The sequence below is a fragment of the Leptosomus discolor genome, chromosome 3 (assembly GCF_034619465.1).
Source record: "Leptosomus discolor isolate bLepDis1 chromosome 3, bLepDis1.hap2, whole genome shotgun sequence".
NCBI classification, from domain to species: Eukaryota; Metazoa; Chordata; class Aves; order Leptosomiformes; family Leptosomidae; genus Leptosomus; species Leptosomus discolor.
In genome coordinates, this window is record NC_141393.1 from 65,410,516 (window position 1) to 65,431,369 (window position 20,854).

The 20,854-nt window shown below is 39.7% G+C and overlaps 1 protein-coding gene across 2 annotated transcripts in view; it reads right to left on the minus strand.

The window, feature by feature from the left end:
• The window catches only part of PLA2G4A (phospholipase A2 group IVA), a 74,444-nt gene that overhangs the window by 32,756 nt on the left and 20,834 nt on the right, over positions 1-20,854 (minus strand). The window contains exons 3-6 of one of the 2 annotated variants that reach the window (XM_086462587.1): positions 16,109-16,257; positions 12,311-12,424; positions 5,430-5,467; positions 3,172-3,313 (exon numbers count right to left, since the gene is read on the minus strand). In XM_086462587.1, coding sequence (XP_086318713.1) covers positions 3,172-3,313; positions 5,430-5,467; positions 12,311-12,424; positions 16,109-16,257 — 443 coding nt within the window. The remainder of the gene's footprint in view (positions 1-3,171; positions 3,314-5,429; positions 5,468-12,310; positions 12,425-16,108; positions 16,258-20,854) is intronic. The other variant, XM_086462589.1, reaches the window with a different exon arrangement.

The window sequence follows — 20,854 nt, forward strand, 5'->3', positions numbered from 1 at the left end:
GTACGCAGGCTGGGGATGATGCATTCCACTCTTTGAGGCACTCTGAACTTGAAGTCCTCTGTACATCAGTAAAACCGGGGGGCAGGGGTACTAAGCCCATTCAAGCAGTTAGTAAACTTAGACCAAAAGGGTAAGTGACTCGCAAGAAAGTGATGCAGTGAGTCAATGGCAAAAACATGAATTGAATTCAAAAGTCTTGGAGACAAAAGCCCACTGCTCTAATCCCTGGCCACACTGCCGCACTCAATTCTATATGGTTGTGCCCACTTCTGAACAAACAAAAGGCCATGCCAGCATGGCCTTCTTTTTCCTATGATTGGTCTGCATGGCACAACGCTGAGGGACTCAAGCTAGTTTTGAACAAATCAGCTTAGGTACCATCCAAACCCACTCCACTGAACAGGATTTAACAACATTGATGAAGTGTTTTGTCAATACATCTGTACTGTTTCTAGGATCTATGGGGCACTGTACTGTGTGGACAAGCTCAGCGCCATACAGTTCCATTTCAATCAATGGGCACCTGATCACAACAAGTGGTGATCGCTTAATCACTGAAATGGGCATGAAAATGAAAAAGATTTGGGAAACAACATACATTCTAAGAAAAGCGAACTCTGAAAAAGGCATCTCAACCATATTTTCCAGTAATCTGGCAAAAAAAAAGCTAAAACATATTAAACCTTGTTTTGGGAATGAGTGGTGCAGACATTTTTTTCCAAATGCCCTGGAAAGACAGTGCACAAAATCTGGACAAGAATACTTGTGGTGGAAAAAAGTTGCCACGGGGTACACAGATGATTATTAAAAAATTATTTTGCAAATCCAGTCTTAGAGAACTATATGCTTGCTTTAATTGATAATGGTATTTTTAGAAAATTGTTTAAAGCCACAAAAATTATAAAAGTAAACTCAGCAATAACACAGATACAAGAAATCTCATCCTCTATCTTTTCAGCATGCACCTCAAGATTAAGTAAGGAAATTTGGAAGTAGTCACTTCCCCATCCAGGAATGTATAATTATTTCATAGGTATTAAAGTCTCACAACATCGCTGCAAGGCACACGTATTGCCATTTACAGATGAAGAAACTTAGATGAACTTTGAGTAAGTGACTTGTTTAAGATTAAACAATGACTCATAGTCAGCTAAGAATACTCATTATGTCTCCCAACTTCTGATGCCATGTTAAGACTATAAACATCCTATAAATCCTCCTGCTATCTTCCATCTGTAGCAATAAAAGTAAAAATGACAGGCCAGAAGGACAAAACTATATTTTAATTAGAACAAAAAGGTTTTTTTCATTGCTAGAAGCAGCAAAAAATTCTGACAAGTCAGCTTAGAAATACACATTTGGCAGATGAGAAACAGGAGGATCATACTACCTCAGTCCCTCCCAGGTTGATAAGCCTACAATTAGAGATTACTGTCTGGTCTTGGAAGATGCAACTCAACTGATAAAATTTCAGTATTTGAGACAGTAAGGGATACTAAGGGAAGATGATGACAAAAAGAATATGAAATCTTACCTAGTGCTTACAGTAATTAATGTACACATACCACCTGCATAGAACTGGTACTTCAGGCACTGAGTATCATGCCAGTTCTAACTAGATATCTAAATATCTGCATCCTTTCTGAGAAAGATATTATTCTGCTGTAGAAGATCAGACCAATATCATATTCACAAATATCTACCCTGATAAGATTTGCATGTGTTAAGATTAAAGTAACTGAACTGACATGTAAAAAATCTTGAAAATGTTCCTTTACAATATGCACAATAAACATCACTTCAAATAAAATATGTACGATACTTGCCAAATTCCTTCATCTTCCTCAGAAAACTCACACAAGCATATTTTTTTTATGCAAGACAGTTCAAAAGCATACAATAATAACACATTTACCACCTGCACAAGACTTCATAGAAATGTAAAAAGAATTCGTCAGTGTTAGTTCCAGTTTCTGTAAAAGACTGTCACATTCTGCATAAACATGCAGAATCAAAAATGCATGCAAGAATGCACAAAAGGAATGATTATCAATGAATTAATCAACGCAGATTAATTCATTGACTCTGTTCACTGCTTAGCCTGCCCCATCTTCCTATCACAAGAAGAACAGGAGGGGGAACAAGCAAGGAAGAAAGAAGAGGGTGGAAAAGCTACTACAAAACAAGTGGATCTGTACCAAATGTATTCTTAATTAACTCAAAATAATGCAATGTTTTATGAAACCACTGAATAGAGCAGTAGGGTTTGGCACCCTTCCTCTCTTTGAAGTGACCCAAACCACCATTAGTCCATCTAGATCTGTTGGCTTAGTTTTCTGTTGGCTTGGTTGGCTTGTTGACTCACAGAGCATCAGTGAGTCAATGAAAGCTGCAGTTTCTCACATTCTGTAAGAAATAAACTTCATAATCCTAATCCTATAAAACGGGCTAAAGGAAAAGAAGAAAGGAAAGAAAGAAAATCATTTCTAAGATGACTGTAACATTAAAACAGCTCATTTCCTGCCTAATCTTTTGGACACAAAGTCCCTTTTAAGAGCACAGGCTGGATATCAAGCATGCAAGGGCAGATTCTGCAGTTGGGCACATTCCCAGAGCCACCACAGGCTTCTTGTGCAGCAGATACTTCACACACCCTTTAGGCATTTTTCAGATGACAATCTCAGCTCAGAACCAACACCTTAACAAAGCATGAAATTTAGAATCAGAGTAAAATTAAAAGCATGGATTTATCTCCTTTGCCCAATTTTAACTTAGGCACAGCCCGTTAAGGATTAAAACAAGAAAGAACCACACAAAAGTTACAGCAGTTTAAGGTGCCAGCGCAAACGAAAAGCTGTGCTTTCTATCCTACAATGGCATTTACACAGCACTGTCCTTTTGCAGATAATGGGTATATCTTATTTAAGTGCAGCTTCATTTTGGCACGGGATTTTGTCTCCTTAAACTTTAATCTATAAATTTAGAGCACAATAAAAAGTATTCTCCAGCCTAAATATTGTATGTGCATAGAGGAAAAAGAACTTTTTTTTGCTTCTGACATCTGTTTTTACATTGAACCCTTCTACCCCATTTGTCTCATTCATTCCTTTGAAAGACAAATGCAGGACTCCAAAGGTGATACTAATCTTGATGTAAACTCTTCAAACTTACATCACGGGAAGTGGTCAAGTTCTTGCTGTTTTCCTCTCCTAGAAATGATTTCATACTGTGCATGATATTATCTTTCCGCTGTTGCCGAAATGTTTTCTCCTCATCACACAGAGCCATGCTGAACCGGAGATCAGTTGAAGAACTATTTTACAAAACAGACAGACTTTAAAAAAGGCATAATTCAAAACAGAATTAAAAATATCACCTAAGGAAATTAGTACAAGTAAGAGTAAACTCATCATTAACTTACACAAGATAAAATAAAATAAAATAAAATGAAAGTATGATCATTCACGTGACAATTGCATCAGCTGATTCCATGGAGTAACGTACGCAAAATACAATTGTATACCCTGTCTTTAAGATATGCATTTTATATAGAAACCTCATCATTCACATACTAGTGAAAAATCAAACCCTAAATATGCAGCTTCTAGTGGTATATTATGTGGTCTCAAAAAAAAACTAAATTAAAACATAGCAAGTGAGTTCACCACTCATATACAATTATTTACGGTCTAGAAATTTGAGTTCTCTGCTTACCCACTGAACAAAGAACTGCAATGAAAAATTTCATATGTTTCTACTAACATAAACTCTTCTTAAGTTAGAGGTTCATGCTAAGGGAGGAGAGGGCAATTTTGACTCTGTATCCAGTCAGTCTTACAATCAAAAACTGCACGGATCTCAGCACAAATTGTACTGGCCGGCCACAGGAAAAACTAAGCCTTTTTCTCTAGCTTTTTCCCCACATTACGTGATCAAAAATGTACATAGGGCTATGTAAAGACCTCAATGCTGTACTTCAGTAAAAGCTACAACTTCAGCTCCCACTTCTCATTTCAGGTATCAAGGCAGGATAAACAATTTGAACTGTCACCTCATCTGGACTAGTTAACTTACTGAGCCTGTATGTCATTCCAAGGGTTTGAACTACAATACCTCCCAGCAGCACTGCCTCTAGCAGACAGCAGCAAGGAGGAGTGTATAAATTCATCCTGGTATCCGTTTCATTGAAATTCCTGTATTTATGAAGATGAGCTAAAAATATTTGTGGATACTTTGACATGTTAGTTACAAGGCAGCATTTCTAAGCCTCCTTTATGAAAAACACACAATGGTGAAATGAATCTGTTTAGACACAGATAGTAATTCGTCAGACTTTTTGAAAACCTGTTACATAATAAAATAATGGAATTAAGAAAAAGGGGGGAAAAAGAGTGCCTAGAAGCAAAGTTCCATGAAGGTATGTATGATTCTGTGAACAAGAGGTCCACACAGAATCCAAAATCCATGCGGCCACCCAAGAATAACAGAGCAGAATTTGATCAGATCCTTCTGTTTAACATATTTCAAAGCCTACCACCTAAGAGCAGCAAGACATAGCCAAGCATCTTTTGTTCATTTAATGTCAGAGACATGAAATACTTGCAATGTACAAGCACTGGAAGATTTAGGGGTAGTCTCAAGGACCACTGACATACACATCTTTGCTAGTACAATATGATGAGCAGAAATGATCCCTGGGAGATGTTTGTCAGTCTCTGGAGTCTTTATGAAAGACTTCTACATTTACAGTTACAGTGCTCAGCACTGCTATTTACAGTCTAAAAGATATTTTTATGGTTATGGCTCAAGGTGGTTTTGGTCTTTCGCTAGACAGGCTAAGAAAGAGGGAAAAAGACAATTAGAGAGGAAAAAAAAAAAGGAAGAAAAAAAAAAAGGTAGGCATCTGCTTAGGTTTACACATGATGAAAACCTGGCCCTACTGAGATCTTCACCTTTGACTTCATGCATGGTATTAACATTTGAATACATTTCAGAGCCAGCTTTGTAATGACTGAAAGTTATAGTATATGCTGAAAGTTAATATGAGAGGTAAAGTTACTATAGAAGGCAAAATAATGAGGATTACAGCTGAACCTGATGTCTATGAGCTTATTAGAGAAAAAGCCCCTGAAAAGGAAAACACTTAAGACAAACCAGGATGAGAAATTCATATATGATAGCCTTGTTCCTGAAAACATTTGGAAAGGGCACACCTATTAGTACAAGTAATGGTGTTTATATCAATGATAGAATTACGATGTGAAAATAACCCCCAATTTTAAAATCTTCTGACTTTAAAGTACATGGTATTTCTATGTTAAAACAAGGAATTTTTGCACTCTACCTGACATGTTCTTAAGAAAATTCTAACAAACAGTAAAACAAAAAAAAATTTTCACCTTTTCTTTTTTTAAATATGAGATACTTACCATACTTCAAGAGACAACTCCAATGTCATTTCTGTGACCTAAACAAGAAATACTTAAATATGATTATACCACTTACAGAGGGGAAAAAACAAAAAACACACCTGGAACATAAACTATTACCATCAGAATTTTTCTTTAAACCACTTTTTTTAAAAAGGAGGACATTTCTGAAATACATGAATGAGTTCTTTTCTATGGAACTTTTTTTTTTTAAAAAAAGTACACAGTGTGATTCCAAAATACATCACTAGAACTGAATACAGTAGAAAATACTGCTAGGTGCTACCAGGTCCTGACTTTCATTCATCAGATCCCATTGTCTTGGTTTTCTTCCACTGATAATCACTTTTTGACAGTGCAATTCATCTTTGGCTTGAAGGGATCTAATTGTCTTCACACACTTATGATCCTTTGTTTATACTGCCAGCCACAGTCTATCTGCCACTTTCTTCCCAGTTCACTGGGTAAAAGTCATACTCAACTTGTATCTGAAACAGACTTGTAAGGGAATGACTGCTCTGTGTTCCACATGACCCACCAAGTGTCTTTCCACAGTTAAACACACTTAAATTATCTATCAGGAAGAGTGATTGCTTACAAGTTTCTGAAAGATGCAAATAAACTAATAAATGTCACTACATAATGATTTCGCTTACAGACCACGTAGAACTACCTGACCCATAAGCTATGGATTGGTCTCTTCTGCCTTTAACAGGGGCTGCCTGCAGGCAAAAGGTTAAAAAATGATGGTTAAAGCACCAATTGCATGTTAAGCAAATCCAAGAATTGCTAGAACTAAGAATGGACAGGCATTTTAACCTCCCTGAGCTCTCTCATGTGCAATGGCCACCAACACATTGGTACAGCCTTGTAGGGGTGTAAGAGACTCACACACAGTGTCTTGTTTCAATCTGCCTCTAGCTATAAACAGATTATCCTCCTCATTTGTGGTATGTGATTGCTGGGAATGGAGCTAGAACAACTCAGACTGAACATCTGCTTGACACTTATACAGAGTAGCTAAGGATACAGAAGTGCAAAGCTATCTCTGGCCTCCCACATCTCGTGTACCTGCCAATCAGCCAGGTAGAACCTGGCACTCCACTCCTGCCTTCTGAAATGGGAATTGCAAATGAGGTAGCGTATTAACAGGGTAGTGGGAGAAAGAAAAGGCAAAGAAATAATGAAGGAAGAACATGAAGAAACAGACTGAAGAGTCATTTACGGAAATACTTCAAAGACAGGGTAGTAATTACATTATTCCAGCACCTGATATTACTAATTTAGAAAGCACTCAGAAACTACACAGTGATCCAATGACTGAAAAAAATGTACAGTATCAAATAAACACTTGGAGTGAAATGTTCCAACAGAGAAATAGCATGCCATTTTCTATACCTCATACAGACAACCACAGAAATCTCAGGAATACATTCTGTATACAAATTGTCTACATTGGGCTCAACCTGACTTGATGTTCCCTTACTGTTTGCTTATAAATTTCAGAGTGTATTTGGCTTTTTTCACTGATTTTTTCCCCCTGTATTCTCTACCAGCTTTGCTGAGTGCTGTTAAGACGTCAAAGCATACCTGTAATGTGGCAAGGCCTTGTATTATGGCATGAGCTTTGTAAACTGTGTTTTCAAAATTTATTCATCAGCTCCTTCTCACTACCTCACCTCGTACCTAGCAGAACCAGGCCTCTGCAGTCAGCCTACACTCTGGAAAGTCCAAGAGTTACTGAAGCACTTAGTGAAATAAATATGCAGAAACTTCAAAAAATGCAGTAACATTTTTTTTTTAAAAAAAAGGAAAATAATGGTATCAAACTTCCAACTGCCCTAAGGCTATGTCTAAATAAATTCTAAATCTTACATAAGAAACTCTCCAATTTCCAATATATAGGCCTTAACCAGTTATTTGCTGTACCACATGGAAAACAGCAGAGCGGTCACAAATCAAGACCTCTGATGATATAATAATAAACCATAGCCCAAAACAGAAATGCAAGCAGTATTTATTCATATAGTATATGCATACATTATATATATATATACATATAAAAATAATCAGATGTAACAGATATAACTACAAGTACTGAATTATGTTCAGAATGGCCTGTGATATGTTACTACAATAGATGATATACGCAGAACAAGCTCAATTACACACAGATTTAACAAAAATTTCCAGGAGTCACCACGCAAGCAGACAATTCCTGTTAAACCGACTCCATCTCTTTGGTATACGTGTTTAAAGAGAATAATCCAATTAGTGCATTATTGCATGTTAACTAGGGCTATGTTCCAACAAGCCATTTATTGAAAGTGAAATACATAATAATAAAAGAATTTCCATTAGCTTTCAAGAAGCCATAGGTGTCAGTAGTAGAGGTAATATACTGACCAGAAAACTCTGTGTAACCTCTCATGCTAACGAAGACCATTAAACTAAATTGGATCAAGCGCTGCAGAAACTGGTTTAGCAAGCGAAAGTCTGAAATGAGACTTTTAAAGAGGATTCTCTCAGCAGGGACACTAAAGCATTCAGTTTTTCTTAATTCTCCTCTCAGCAGGACTGTAAGCAGATAAACACAGTGCCTTTAGGCCACCACTGTGTTTAACCATGGGCAACAGTGAATGCTTAGAAAACGAGCTTTGGAACAAGGTATGCAGAAAGCAATCCTCATAGAATCATAGAATCATTTTGGTTGGAAACGACCTTTAAGATCATCAGGTCCAACGATTATCCTAACACTACCAAGCCCACCACTAAACCATGTCCCTAAGCACCACATCTATACATCTTCTGAACACCTCCCGGGATGGTGACTCCACCACCTCCCTGGGCAGCCTGTTCCAATGTCTAACCACTCTTTCAGTAAATAAATCTTTCCTAATATCCAATCTAAATCTCCCCTGGTGCAGCTTGAGGCCGTTTCCTCTTGTCCCATCATTAGTTACATGGGAGAAGAGACCAACATCAGCCTCACTGCAACTTCTTTTTAGGGAGCTGCAGAGAGCAATAAGGTCTCCTCTCAGCCTCCTCTTCACTAGGCTAAACTATCCCTGTTCCCTCAGGTGCTCCTCATAAGACATGTTTTCCAGACCCTTCACCAGCTTCATTGCCTTTCTCTGGACCCGCTCCAGTACCTCAATGTCTTTCTTACAGTGTGGTGCCCAAAACTGGACACAGTACTAAAGGTGTGGTCTCACCAGTGCTGAGTACAGGGGCACAATCACTTCTCTACTCCTGCTGGTCACACTATTTCTGATACAGGCCAGGATGCTGTTGGCCTTCTTGGCCACCTGGGCACACTGCTGGCTCATGGTCAGCTGTCTGTCAACCAGCACTCCCAGGTCTTTTTTTGCTGGGCACCTTTCCAGCCACACCTCCCAAGCCTGTAGCATTGCATGGGGTTGTTGTGACCCAAGTGCTGGACATGGCACTTGGACTTGCTAAACTTCATACACTCAGCCCATCGATCCAGCCTGTCCAGATCCCTCTGCAGAGCCTTCCTACCCTTGAGCAGATCGACACTCCCGCTTAATTTCGTGTCATCTGCAAACTTGCTGAGGCTGCACTCGATCCCCTCATCCAGGTCGTTGATAAAGACACTAAACAAGACCACCCCAAAACTGAGCCCTGAGGAACATCGCTTGTGACCAGCCGCCAGCTGGATTTACTCCATTTACCACTACTCTCTGGGCTCGGCCATCCAGACAGTTTCTAACCCTGCAAAGAGTACACCTGTCTAGGCCATAAGCCATCAGCTTGTCCAATAGGATGCTGTGGGAGACTGCGTCAAATGCCTTACTGAAGTCCAGGTAGACATCATCCACAGTTTTTCCCTCATCCGCCAGGCGGGTCACCTGGTCATAGAAGGAGATCAGGCTGGTTAAGTAGGACCTGCCTTTCATGAACCCATGCTGGTTGGGTCTGATTCCCTGGATTTCCCGCACTTGACATGTGAGTGCACTCAGGATGAACCGCTCCATAACCTTCCCCAGTACCGAGGTCAGGCTGACGGGCCTGTAGTTCCTCGGATCCTCCTTCTGGCCTTTCTTGTAGATGAGTGTCACATTGGCAAGCCTCCAGTCTTCTGGGACCTCTCCCGTTAACCAGGATTGCTGATAAATGATGGAAAGTGGCTTGGCAGGTTTGTCCACCAGCTCCCTCCGTATTCTAGGGTGGATCTCATCCAGCCCCATAGACCTGTGAGTGTCCATTTGGCATAGGAGGTCATTAACTACTGCTTCCTGGTCTCCATCCCTGTCCTGCAGCTCAGGGGGCTGATTACCTTGAGGGTAACTAGTCTGAATATTAAAGACTGAGGCAAAGAAGGCATTAAGTACCTCAGCCTTTTCCTCATCCTTGGTGACAATGTTCCCTCTCACATCCAATAAATGATGGAGATTCTCCCTGGCTCATTTTTTATTGTTAATGTATTTGGAAAAACATTTATTATCTCTTGCAACAGTGGCCAGACTGAGTTCTAACTGGGCTTTTCCCTTCCTAATGTTCATTCTGCATTATCTAACTAAATTCCTGTACTCTTCTTGAGTAGCCTGCCCCTTCTTCCAAAGGTGGTAGACTCTTCTCTTTCCCCTAAGTCCCAGCAAAAGCTCCCTGTTCATCCAGGTCAGTCATTTCCCCCACCAGTTCCTCCTGTTTGTTGCCCATGCTGCATGCATTAGTGTAGATGCATTTGAGCCAGACTAACGATTTCTCTCACAACAGTGGCCTGTCATCCTTAGGCTCAACTCTGTCGAGCCCGGTTTTATCCCCTTCCCCCTTCAGATCTAGTTTAAAGCCATTTTAGTCAGTCCTGCCAGTTCATATGTAAGGATCCGTTTTCCCCTTTGAGACAGATGAACTCCATCTGTTGCCAGCAGACCCTGTGTAGTGTATCCCGTGATCAAAAAACCCAAAATTCTGCCGGAGGCACCAGCCCCTAAGCCACATATTAATCAGCTGAGTTTTCTTCCTTCTTTCAAAATTCTTTCCTGCCACTGGGGGGATTGAGGAGAACACTACTTGTGGCTCCTGAGCCATCAAGCGATCTCTCCAGGGCCTTGAAGTCCTTTTTAATTGCTTTCAGACTTCTCTTTGTAATTTCATTGCTACCAAACTGGATAAGCAACAGTGGGTAGTAGTCTGATGGCCGTACCAGACCAGAGAGTTCCCTAGTAACATCTCTAACCCGGGCTCCAGGGAGGCAGCAGACTTCCCTGTGGTGAGGATATGGGGCCCTCTGTTCTCCTCAGAAGGGAATCACCTACTACAGTTACTCTCCTTTTCTTCTTAATAGAAGTAGTCCTAATGTGCGGCCCTGACTGACTCACTTTGGGCAACTCCCCTGATGGCCATTCATCTCCATTCTCATTCTCCTGACCCTCTATTTCCAAAGCCCCGTACCTGTTGTGCAAAGGCAGCTGGGCAGGTGTGGAAGGCCAAGAGGGGATTCGCCTGCCTCTCCAAGGAGGTATCTGTTTCCATTTCCACCTTTCTCTTAGGTGGCAGGAGGAGAGGAGATCCCCTGCTTCTTGTGGAGCCTCTGCCTGCTGCCTTTGGCTCAGGGATGGAAGGGTCTGACTCCACCAATCTATCTCCCTCTCACACTCCCTTATAGTCCTCAGCCTTTCAACTTCCTCCTTCAGCTCAACCACCAGGCTGAGCAGATCATTCACATGGTTTCACCAAACACAGGTGTTGCCACTGTCACCCTTGGTTACAAGTGCCGGGCTCTGGCACTACAGCCAGAGACCTGGACACCTGAATGTTTGCGTGGGACCTCTGCCTGGGCCGCCACATTTCTTCTGCCAACAGCCTTCGCCTGGGTTGCAACCATAGCTGGTCCTGTCCACACAGCCATCCACTTAGACTGCTGCGCCACACCCCATTTGCTTGACTTGCTCAGTGTGCAGGGATCTTAGGATGAGCACCCTTGGCTTCTCAAACCGGCTGAGCTTCAGTGCCCTTCCCGCGCACCCTGCCCGAGAGAACTACTGCGCAAACTGCCGCATCACACTCTGGCTAATGCGCCACGCTCTGTTTGTCCACTCTGTTTGCAGCACTCCTGGTCGTTAGCTCTCCCTAGGCCACTTTTTGTAGGCATCAGAGAGGGCAGCGTTGTTCTGGCAATGCCCAGGTCTCGCCTGTGTCTCCCACAAGAGCTGCCAGCTCCAGGCAGGCCTCTCCACTGCCCTGGTGTCTCCTTCCCTCAGCAAAAAGCCGCTGTGCGCTGAGATCTGCCGCTCCGTTGCACGCTAGGCCGGCTCTGGAGCACCTCCCCTCAGTGACTGACAGGTATCAACCATTACTCCTGGTTTAAAATTCCCAGCATTGCTCATCTGAGATACCTCCTCCCGTGCCCCCAAATATTCAGCTATTTCCTGACTGAAAGACTGCCACCCTTACCCCTTCCATGACATGTTCTAATCCCTTCTTGAATTCGAAACTTAGCTCTATATTAAGAAAACACATACAAACATAGTACTGAGGTAGACTGATGGGATCAGAAATAGCCCAGGATTTCCTTTCATCTAGGAATATGTACTTCTGGCGAGTATCAAGACCAGGCCAAATGTTTTTCTTATGCTTCAACAAAATGACTGAGGGAATACTCGAGTAACATCAGATTCAGCGACAGACCTTAGGACACATCACTTAGCCTTTATAAGCACCATCCTCTACTCATTTGTGAAGCAGCTTTATCCAACCAGAACATGGCACAGATAAAATTCAGACACCTGATAAAGGACTGAAACTTGGTACATCCTGGTCTTCACAACAGTTTAGGTCTCAGTTCAGGTGCACTTTTAACGCATCATGTTCAAAGATGCATGAACAAAGGCAAAGGTATGAATGTTGCAACTTACATCATTGAAAGTCAACTGGACCTCCTTCTTCTCTCCCAGTTTCAGAGAAGATATAGGAAATGTGGATGTGCCAAGAGTCTCATCCATAACATAGTTGGCATCCATCAAACTAACCTAGAAAAGATACATAGGTATTCAATTCTACTTCGATAAATCCCTTTTTAATTCCATACAGCCTATGCTGAAAGTAAAAAACAAAATTATATGGAAAAGGAATAGGCCTAACCCAACCCAGTCAATGCCCAATGTCAACAAACATGTTCTTTTAAATCAGGATAAGCTCGTGTATAGTATAGGTAGCACCTTCAAGGCATTCAATTGCATGAGTACAACAGTATTATTTACAAAGGGCTTTTTATCCAAGCACCTTTCTGTCAGTAAATCTCACCATCTTTCTAAGCAGACATATTAACTTCAAATTATTTGTATAAAATATAGAATTACTTCAAATTTACAGTTAGTAAAACTTTTCTATGGAGAAACATACAGTTTTAAATGTGATATGCCAAAAAACATACAGCTGTGTGTTTCAGTGAAGACAGAATCCATACAACCTAGCCTTGTATCTACAGACCAAGATTTTTATAGCAATGACTTGGCAAAATGTGCAGCATTCCAAATTACACAAAGCTTTTCTCTGTATCCAGCAAGATTTTCAAGTCTCTTCTCATATTCTCCATGTCAGAACATATACCTTTTCAAAACGTGATACTATCCAAAGATGTATGTGGATACCGCAGACACTGTTCAATGCTTTTGGTCTAATTCATGTGGGTCTACATCTAGCAGTCTTTTTTTTTCTCAGTGGCAGCCTTCCAAGTTCTCAAGTAAGATATTCAGAAAGAATTTCAAATTACCATTTACATGGTTTCTATTAAATGAATTCTCCAAACTCATTTGGCTTGCAATTTTTTTTCCACTTCATGGAACTGTATCTTCTAAAATATTATATGTTTGCAGCTTGAACCATATCTTTTGCATGAAACAAATGGAATCAAGATACAATCACTTGAATAACTAGTTGCTACATCTGGGTTCAGCCTCTTCTCAGCTATAAAGAATCTTCTTCATCTTGTGCCACAAGCAACCCTTTGAAATGATGAACTGCATTTTAGGACAGAACTCATTATTTTAATGGCATCTAAGTTCTTCTGTTTCCTTGCAGAACTTTACACTCATTGATGTAACCTCTGTGGGCTGCCTTTCAAAACCAATAGCAATAGTAAAAACTTCTTAATGGGATTTTGGAGAGCTTCTTACATATCAGAGTGAAAAATGCACTTGGGTTAGAGCTGAAGACTTAGACTGAAATAATCTGAGGAGTCAAGAGGATTGTGGGGTCTGTGTGAGCTTGGGAATCCCAAATTCAATTCCCTGGGTAGAGAGGTGGTTTCACGTGTTTGAATTTGGACACTGCACTCCATGCAGAATCCAAAGCCTCTGCCAGGCACTGCGTGTGTGTACAACAACGGCAGAACACAAACAGTTTTAACCTAAGGACTATACCTGTCATGGTGAAGAGAATATTTACCATGAATAACACATATATGTGTATGCAAATATACATTCCAACCCCATCCACAATTAACCATTATTACATGGTATCACCAGCTCTTTGCAAGGAATTTTCATGGAATTTTATAGCATGCGTCTCAGAAACCAGCAACAGTTCTTCTATTAGTTACTGCAAAGATACATTCACAAATTCTACTTATAATTAGTCTTGTTGTGTTCTGTTACAGAAGACAGAGACTTGCAGAACCTGGAAGTATGCTATGGCCATATTGTGCTGGAAATCAACAGCATGCCAGCTCATAAAATCCTGTACTTTATAATTATATTATATACAAGTAAAGTTATAAGTTTATAACTGCAATAAAACCATGCTAAAAACTGAGAAACACCTTACAAAATGTCAGCCAAATTACAAAAGAAGTTTTAGTAACTGAGGGTTCTCACTCTGGTGGGAAACGAGCTAGTCACAGAAGGAAGTGAATGACCCAGGCCTCCACATGGTCAAAAATATCTGAGATCATGTAACAGTAACAATTAATAACTTGCCAGCATCTCAACTTCATCTCATCAGTATGCATAAAGACACAGAGTATAAGAGGTGGTTCTATTCCAAAGAAGGCAGCAAGTAAGCCATTGGCCACTGCTGTTTGTGACTTTAATAATTTATCCTTTAAAAAACCTTGAACTAAATTTTATATTCAACACATTCATACATTACTAGGGAAGCTGCCTAAGTGATACTGCAAGCAAAATCTGACCCAGTCTTTATATGATGCCAGTAAAAGCAAGGGACTATATTTTAACTATTATTAGTTATTAGCTACTCCTCAGTTTACCATTCTGCTCATTTCTTGAAGATCATGAGAGCTACTATAGATCGCATCAATTATTTAGCCAGATGTGGCTCCTGCAGATCTTGCAAAAAAGCACAGGATCTGCAAAGAGACAGGTTAAACTCTCTGCCCTAGGCCTTCTGTTAGGATCCACAAAGGCTTTATCAGGTGAAATTGAAACAATTTTTAATTCCCAAACTGCAACAAAGGTAGGTTGATGAACCCAAGTTCTTCTTTTCTTCTTCCTATTTCCACAAACACTTTTGCATGAAGGTGCCAGAATCACTTCATTCCTCTTTCTAACTCCTTATATCTATTCACCTGACTTGCTATTAGAAAGCAAGAACTAAATCAGTGATTTCAAACTTTTCTCAAGTTTTGTGTGGACAGCTTGCATGTCTATGGTCAAAACATTTAGTAAGAATCAACTCAGGTGACTTGCATCTGACCAGCTGGTGGAAGCTATTTTGGGTAATCTGCTTTCTGCAAAGCCGCAGCGAAGTTACTGTTAATTCCCTAGTATTGTTGCCTGTTGTGCAGGATGTATATGATTTTTCTTCATGCTCCATTAAGCTAATCATAGGATTCTTCCTCCCCGAACTGTAGAACCTACTCCTCTCCCCAGGAACACAGGGAGCCTTGTAGGAATCACAATTCAGTTTTCAGATCTTGAACAGTTTGACCCCTAGAGGTTAGGGTTACTAGCTCAATGAAAAGATTCACAGGCTTTAGCCTCTGTACCAGTTGGCCAATTTAGACTAAAACTCCATAAGCTTGGGTCAGAAGACTTCACATTTTAGGGCCATCTCCTTTGAAGAACCAAGCTAACAAAGGACTATAGATAACCTTGAATTCTTGCCACGAACACTTACGAAATAGCTACATTTAACACTCACCTTTTGTACACAACTCGGAAAGGCTTAACATACTGAGACAATGTTAGCTTTGTCAACAAGCCTGCACATGGAATAAGAGTACCCAAAACATCACTGGATGGGCTACTCAGCCCTTGGCTCCAGGCATAGAGAAGACAGCAGAACCATGCTTCTGCTTTCTGTCTCCTCAGGGAGATGCAGGGAATGGGCAGAGCCTTGACTTTACCCCCACCTATTCACTGTCCATAATAGTTGAATCAGTGTAGAAAGCAGAGAGAAAATAATTTATGGCTGATGTGAAGAATAGTAAGCTACTAGCCCTCAGAAGCAGTCCAAGAGATGACTTGGAGGCATATCTTTAAAATGACTCTCAAGGCTACTCCTTGAATAATATAATTCATACAACACCCCTTGCTTAGCATCATGCCTAAAGGCAAAAACCAGTCTTCAATGTTTAAAAAAGGTTGTGATCTTGAGACAACAGATGCCATACACGTACAAGCACCTGTTATCTTAACCTTCCAGATATTGTACAACTTCCATTCTCACAGATGCAGCTCAGCCATGTGATTTACCTCAAGAACATTCTCTTGGTTGGGGTCCAAAATGAACTCAAAGGTCTCATTCCACGTGGGATTCACGTTGTTATTGAAATGTTTCGTTCTCTTCCTGCAGTCAGGGGCGGATGGGATGAACAGCTCCACGTAGGGATCTGGAGTGTCAACTACAGAGCAAAACAGATGTTTAAGTTAGGTAAAACTCAAGTTTGGGTTGTAATAACGAATATAATGATGTGAAACCACAGATCACCTCATGGTCTATGACACAAACATATTCGACTATATAAATCACATAAATACAATGACACGAACAATATAATGATACTATGCACATCCCAAGAAGAAACAGACATAATGCTTTTAAGAGAGGAGGACAAAAGCCTTGAACAAACAGAATGACACTGGGTCTGATTCAAGTTTATTGGAGATATGTATACTTCTATCAGGCAGTGGTAATTATTTTTAAAAGCTTTTACCCCTTCCTCTCTTTCTAACCTTTAATTGCTTTGGCTTGTGTCACAGAAGTAAGTATTCCACAAAAACAGTCTTCGGTTAATGAAAACAAGCAGCCTGGTATACAATTTTGGATCCTCTTTCACCTTTGCTGGTTTGGCAATCATAAAGACATCAGTCAGGCCACTTATGTACTGCTAAGCACAGTACAAGGACAGTTGTTCAAATCTGAAGCCAATGCAATCACCAGAGATTTGTAGAGGTCACCACAGAATCCAGATCTTATTTTCACAGTGTATTTGAATAACAACTGTGCAGAACACTAACTAAAAACATATGCCAACTATAGCTAAGCAGAATTATCAGTGGGAGAAAAACACATGTTGATAACTCATCTGACATGTCTAATAATAGCCATTCTTGAAAGCAAAGAATCACAGAATGGCAGGGGTTGGAAGGGACCTCTGGAGATCATCTAGTTCAACCCCCCTGCTAAAGCAGGTTCTAGAGCAGGTTGCACAGGACTGTGTCCAGGAGGGTTTTGAACGCACTGTTGGCAGCCCTAAAAATCCCACCTTTCCAACCAGTTAAGGCATGTGAAATTTTTCTGTCCCATAAGGACTTTTCTGTCCCATATTTCCTGTCAAATTGGGCCAAGGCTGATATAGTCCCTTACAGATTTCTCCAAAACATTGCTCAGGTGCTTCACAGGAGATCATGAGAAGTTACTTCTGTGGTTCTGGTGATCATGAAAAGCCATCTGCTCTGCTGTGGTAAAATGCGCACATCTTTCCAGCATCCTCTCTTCAAAATTTGCCCTCTGCTTTAGTGAAACATTTTCAAGCAAATACAATACCCACCAGAAACAAGAATACTTTCCTTAAAAGTGTCTTTTGAAAGAGATTTAAACCCATTACTATGTAAAACAGGTCTGAATATTCTTCCTTGTACTCACTTTAAGTCTAAAGATACTTTTTTCAACAAAGCCAAATGTTTTAGAGACTCTTGGATTTCAATAAAACATTATCAGTGAGATTGCTAAGGCCCAGAACCACATGGTCATTTCAGCTGGGAGAAGGAGGAAGGGGAAAACAAAGAAGTTTGATATTTCCAAATGGGAGCCAATCATCTTTTGGGAAAAAAAAAACACAATCAAACAAACAAAAAAAAGGCTTTTTGAAACCACTCAGGAGGTTCTGTACGTATACCAGGGCAGAACAAAATCAAAACTCAAAATGTTTAACCTCCCAGCAATTCTAAGGGAGAACATCAGCCAGACCTAACACGCCTTCTGATGCCATCGCCAAACATAAAAGATACTGAACTTACCCACAAAGTACTTCAAATATCTCTGGAGATGCAGAATAACACGTAAGGGTCATGCTTGAATTAAGTATTCCTCTAGCTAGGAATACTTTAGTGACAGTAAACAAACCTTCTCCCTAGACTCAGGGTCACTCAATTAAAATTTTACATGTAAATAGACTTCACGATTCAAAGATGTCACTGTGTGAGAATTTCCTTGGGCTGCTACAACACTCCCCAGAGCTTCTTAGGGAGTTTTTCACTGCACTCCATATCTGTGGGGCTTAGCTAATTGCTACGATTTGGCAGGTCACACTGCTACCTGTATAATTAACAAGGAGCTATTTAAAGTTGGGAATCAGCATGGAAAGCCTTTAAATAGCAATCTTTATTAGCTCCTAAGAATTTCTGTCTGATCTTGTCTCTTAAAGTCAGGCGAACAGGGGGATCAACCCCCAAGTGTTTTTTAAATCTCTTTTCTCGCTAGCAGATGTAACTAACTGCCAACTTTTACTAAATACATTATCTCCCTTGAATTACTACACAAAATTGTGCCAGAAAGAAAGGAATCAAGGCCCTCTGGAACTAAACAATAAAGTATCTACCAAAATCAGACATGACAAGATCTCATGTGGTACGTCTGGATATTGAGCACTACTTTGTCAATAAACAATACAGACTTGCTCTGCCAAGAGACTGAATTTGCCTACAAAAGCTTGGGTTTTAACCAAAACACTGGTGCTGAACAGTGCTCTGGGCAAAATGTCAATGCTTCCCTTTCCGTTCAATTTTTTTTACGTGATTATGTGATCAGCCCTAACTATAAGTTACAAAACTCTAATTTTTTCTTTTAAACACTAACAGCAAATGGTTTCCTATCTGCACTCAAAATCCCGAAGCATGTGGAAACCCCGTACCACTGCACAGCTAGCACACAGATGCCATTACTAACTTCCTGTCAGAAAGACTCCAAATAAGTATTGAAACAGAATCTAAACCCAAGGCACCAAACAACTAAACTTAGAAAAATCAGTCTTCATAACTCAGTGTTGACAAGCCACCCCCTCACTCCCCGCCTTTATTATCTTTTTTGACCTGAGGCAAAGAGTTAATCATCTGCCCTTTCATGTTTGAAAGTTTATTTTGTGCTATTTTCTATTAAGAAAATTAAAATCTATTCTTTTATAACTTTCTTCTTCAGATAAAGAGGAAAAATACTGAAAGACTGTGTGCTTTGATTTAGATATTGCTATAAGCTATACTATATTAATCAAAATCTTGCTCTTTATTATTGGTTGAGGACCAAAAACTAGCTACCAGCCATCTGGCAAGTAACACAGAAGTATTCACTTAATGTATATCAAAACATTAAAGTTATCAAACACAGTTAGACAGTGTGTGTGTATTCTTTTGCATGGATGTATATATTCCTGCTTGTGTTTTTGCTAGTTGATTTGCCGAGTATGTTTTTAAAAAAAACTAATCTGAAAATGTAAGTGGAAAGCAGCTTGATCACTGCTGTTATCTATATTTTGATTTTAAAAAGAAGCATCTTCATGAAATGGTTTATGGGTCAATAGCTGATGTTTCGCGAGTGTGGTCAACACAAGAGAATTATCTATGTAGAGACAATGCAGTCATGGAATTGGTCTTTTATTTTAGCAGCCTACTTAAAACATCAACCACAGACTTCTCAAACAAAGCAACATGTAAGAATTTGCACTTTTTCCTCAGGACACTTCTGACAAAAATGAAGTTTCTATGCAAGCTCAGCTAGGCTCCAGGCTATTCTTTGCACAAGCATTCTCACATGACTCCTCCATAATTTGCGGGCTAGCTATCTGCAGTGTATCTCAACTTTTTAATGTAGGTAAAGTTTGGAAGGTTTGCAAATGGACACATGCACTTCCATAGGACAGTGACTGTATGGTATGATTCCATATTCCTCTCTTCCTGGCACTCTGATTATTTACAGTAAGTGCTTCAACATGTGCATGCAACTAAAACGCCATACTGTTTCCCATGTCAAAGAGCTTCATACATAACAGCATAGATAATGCTCTGGAATAGAGGGACCTGACTCCATTAGTACTTCTCAGGAAAAAACGAATATGAACTGACAACTAAGTACAAGTGTATCTAAAACCCCACCTTTACACTGAAAGATAAAATGAAGAGTTTCAGCATTGATGTCAACGGAACTAACAGAGGGTCCTGCAATCAGCAGCTTATAGCTAGATGAATTATAAAGGTAATTAATAAAATGTTCATAATAATCCTTTTGTAAGATTTACAGCATCCACCAGATCTCCAGGGGTTGAAGACAGATATCCAAAAACAAAAGCAGAATCAGCATCTAAACTGTTATTTTTAAACACACTGGCTTAAGAAATGGGTGAGAGGTAGGAAGTAAGGACTCAATGACTTTTCCTCATTTGATTTATCTCCTGATTAAGTAACTGCTGTAGAATTCTATCTCTAAATTACACTACAAATCATAAGTGAAACACACAATGGACAGTAATTAGAAGCAATCATTTTCACATTGAAAACGAGAAATGCTTTAAGCAATCTATCTATTAAAGAACCTGTAAATTTGTCTACAAAGACTGGGAACCATTTGATCTTATGTTACTAATTTGAGATGACTGTCATCAGGCCCCCATATCAATATAATTAATATTTCAGACATATAATTTATATTTCAGTCATTCCAGTTTCAATTATTTCAATAGCATAATAGACATAAACTATAGAAAGCCTGTTCAAATATAAAATACAAGGATGCAGCCCCTACCATCATATACTAAAATTTATCTCATTTGTCCATCAAAAATTGAAAGAAATGCAAAGTTCTTAATGTATTCCAAAATCTGGTTTGCTGTAAAAAATTCTGCACCATAAGAATTTGTCTTTTTTTTTCCACATGAGCATGTCATAAGCACTTGTGATCATAACGGATATTAAGTAAAACTGTATTAACTTTAATTTCAGTTAACATAT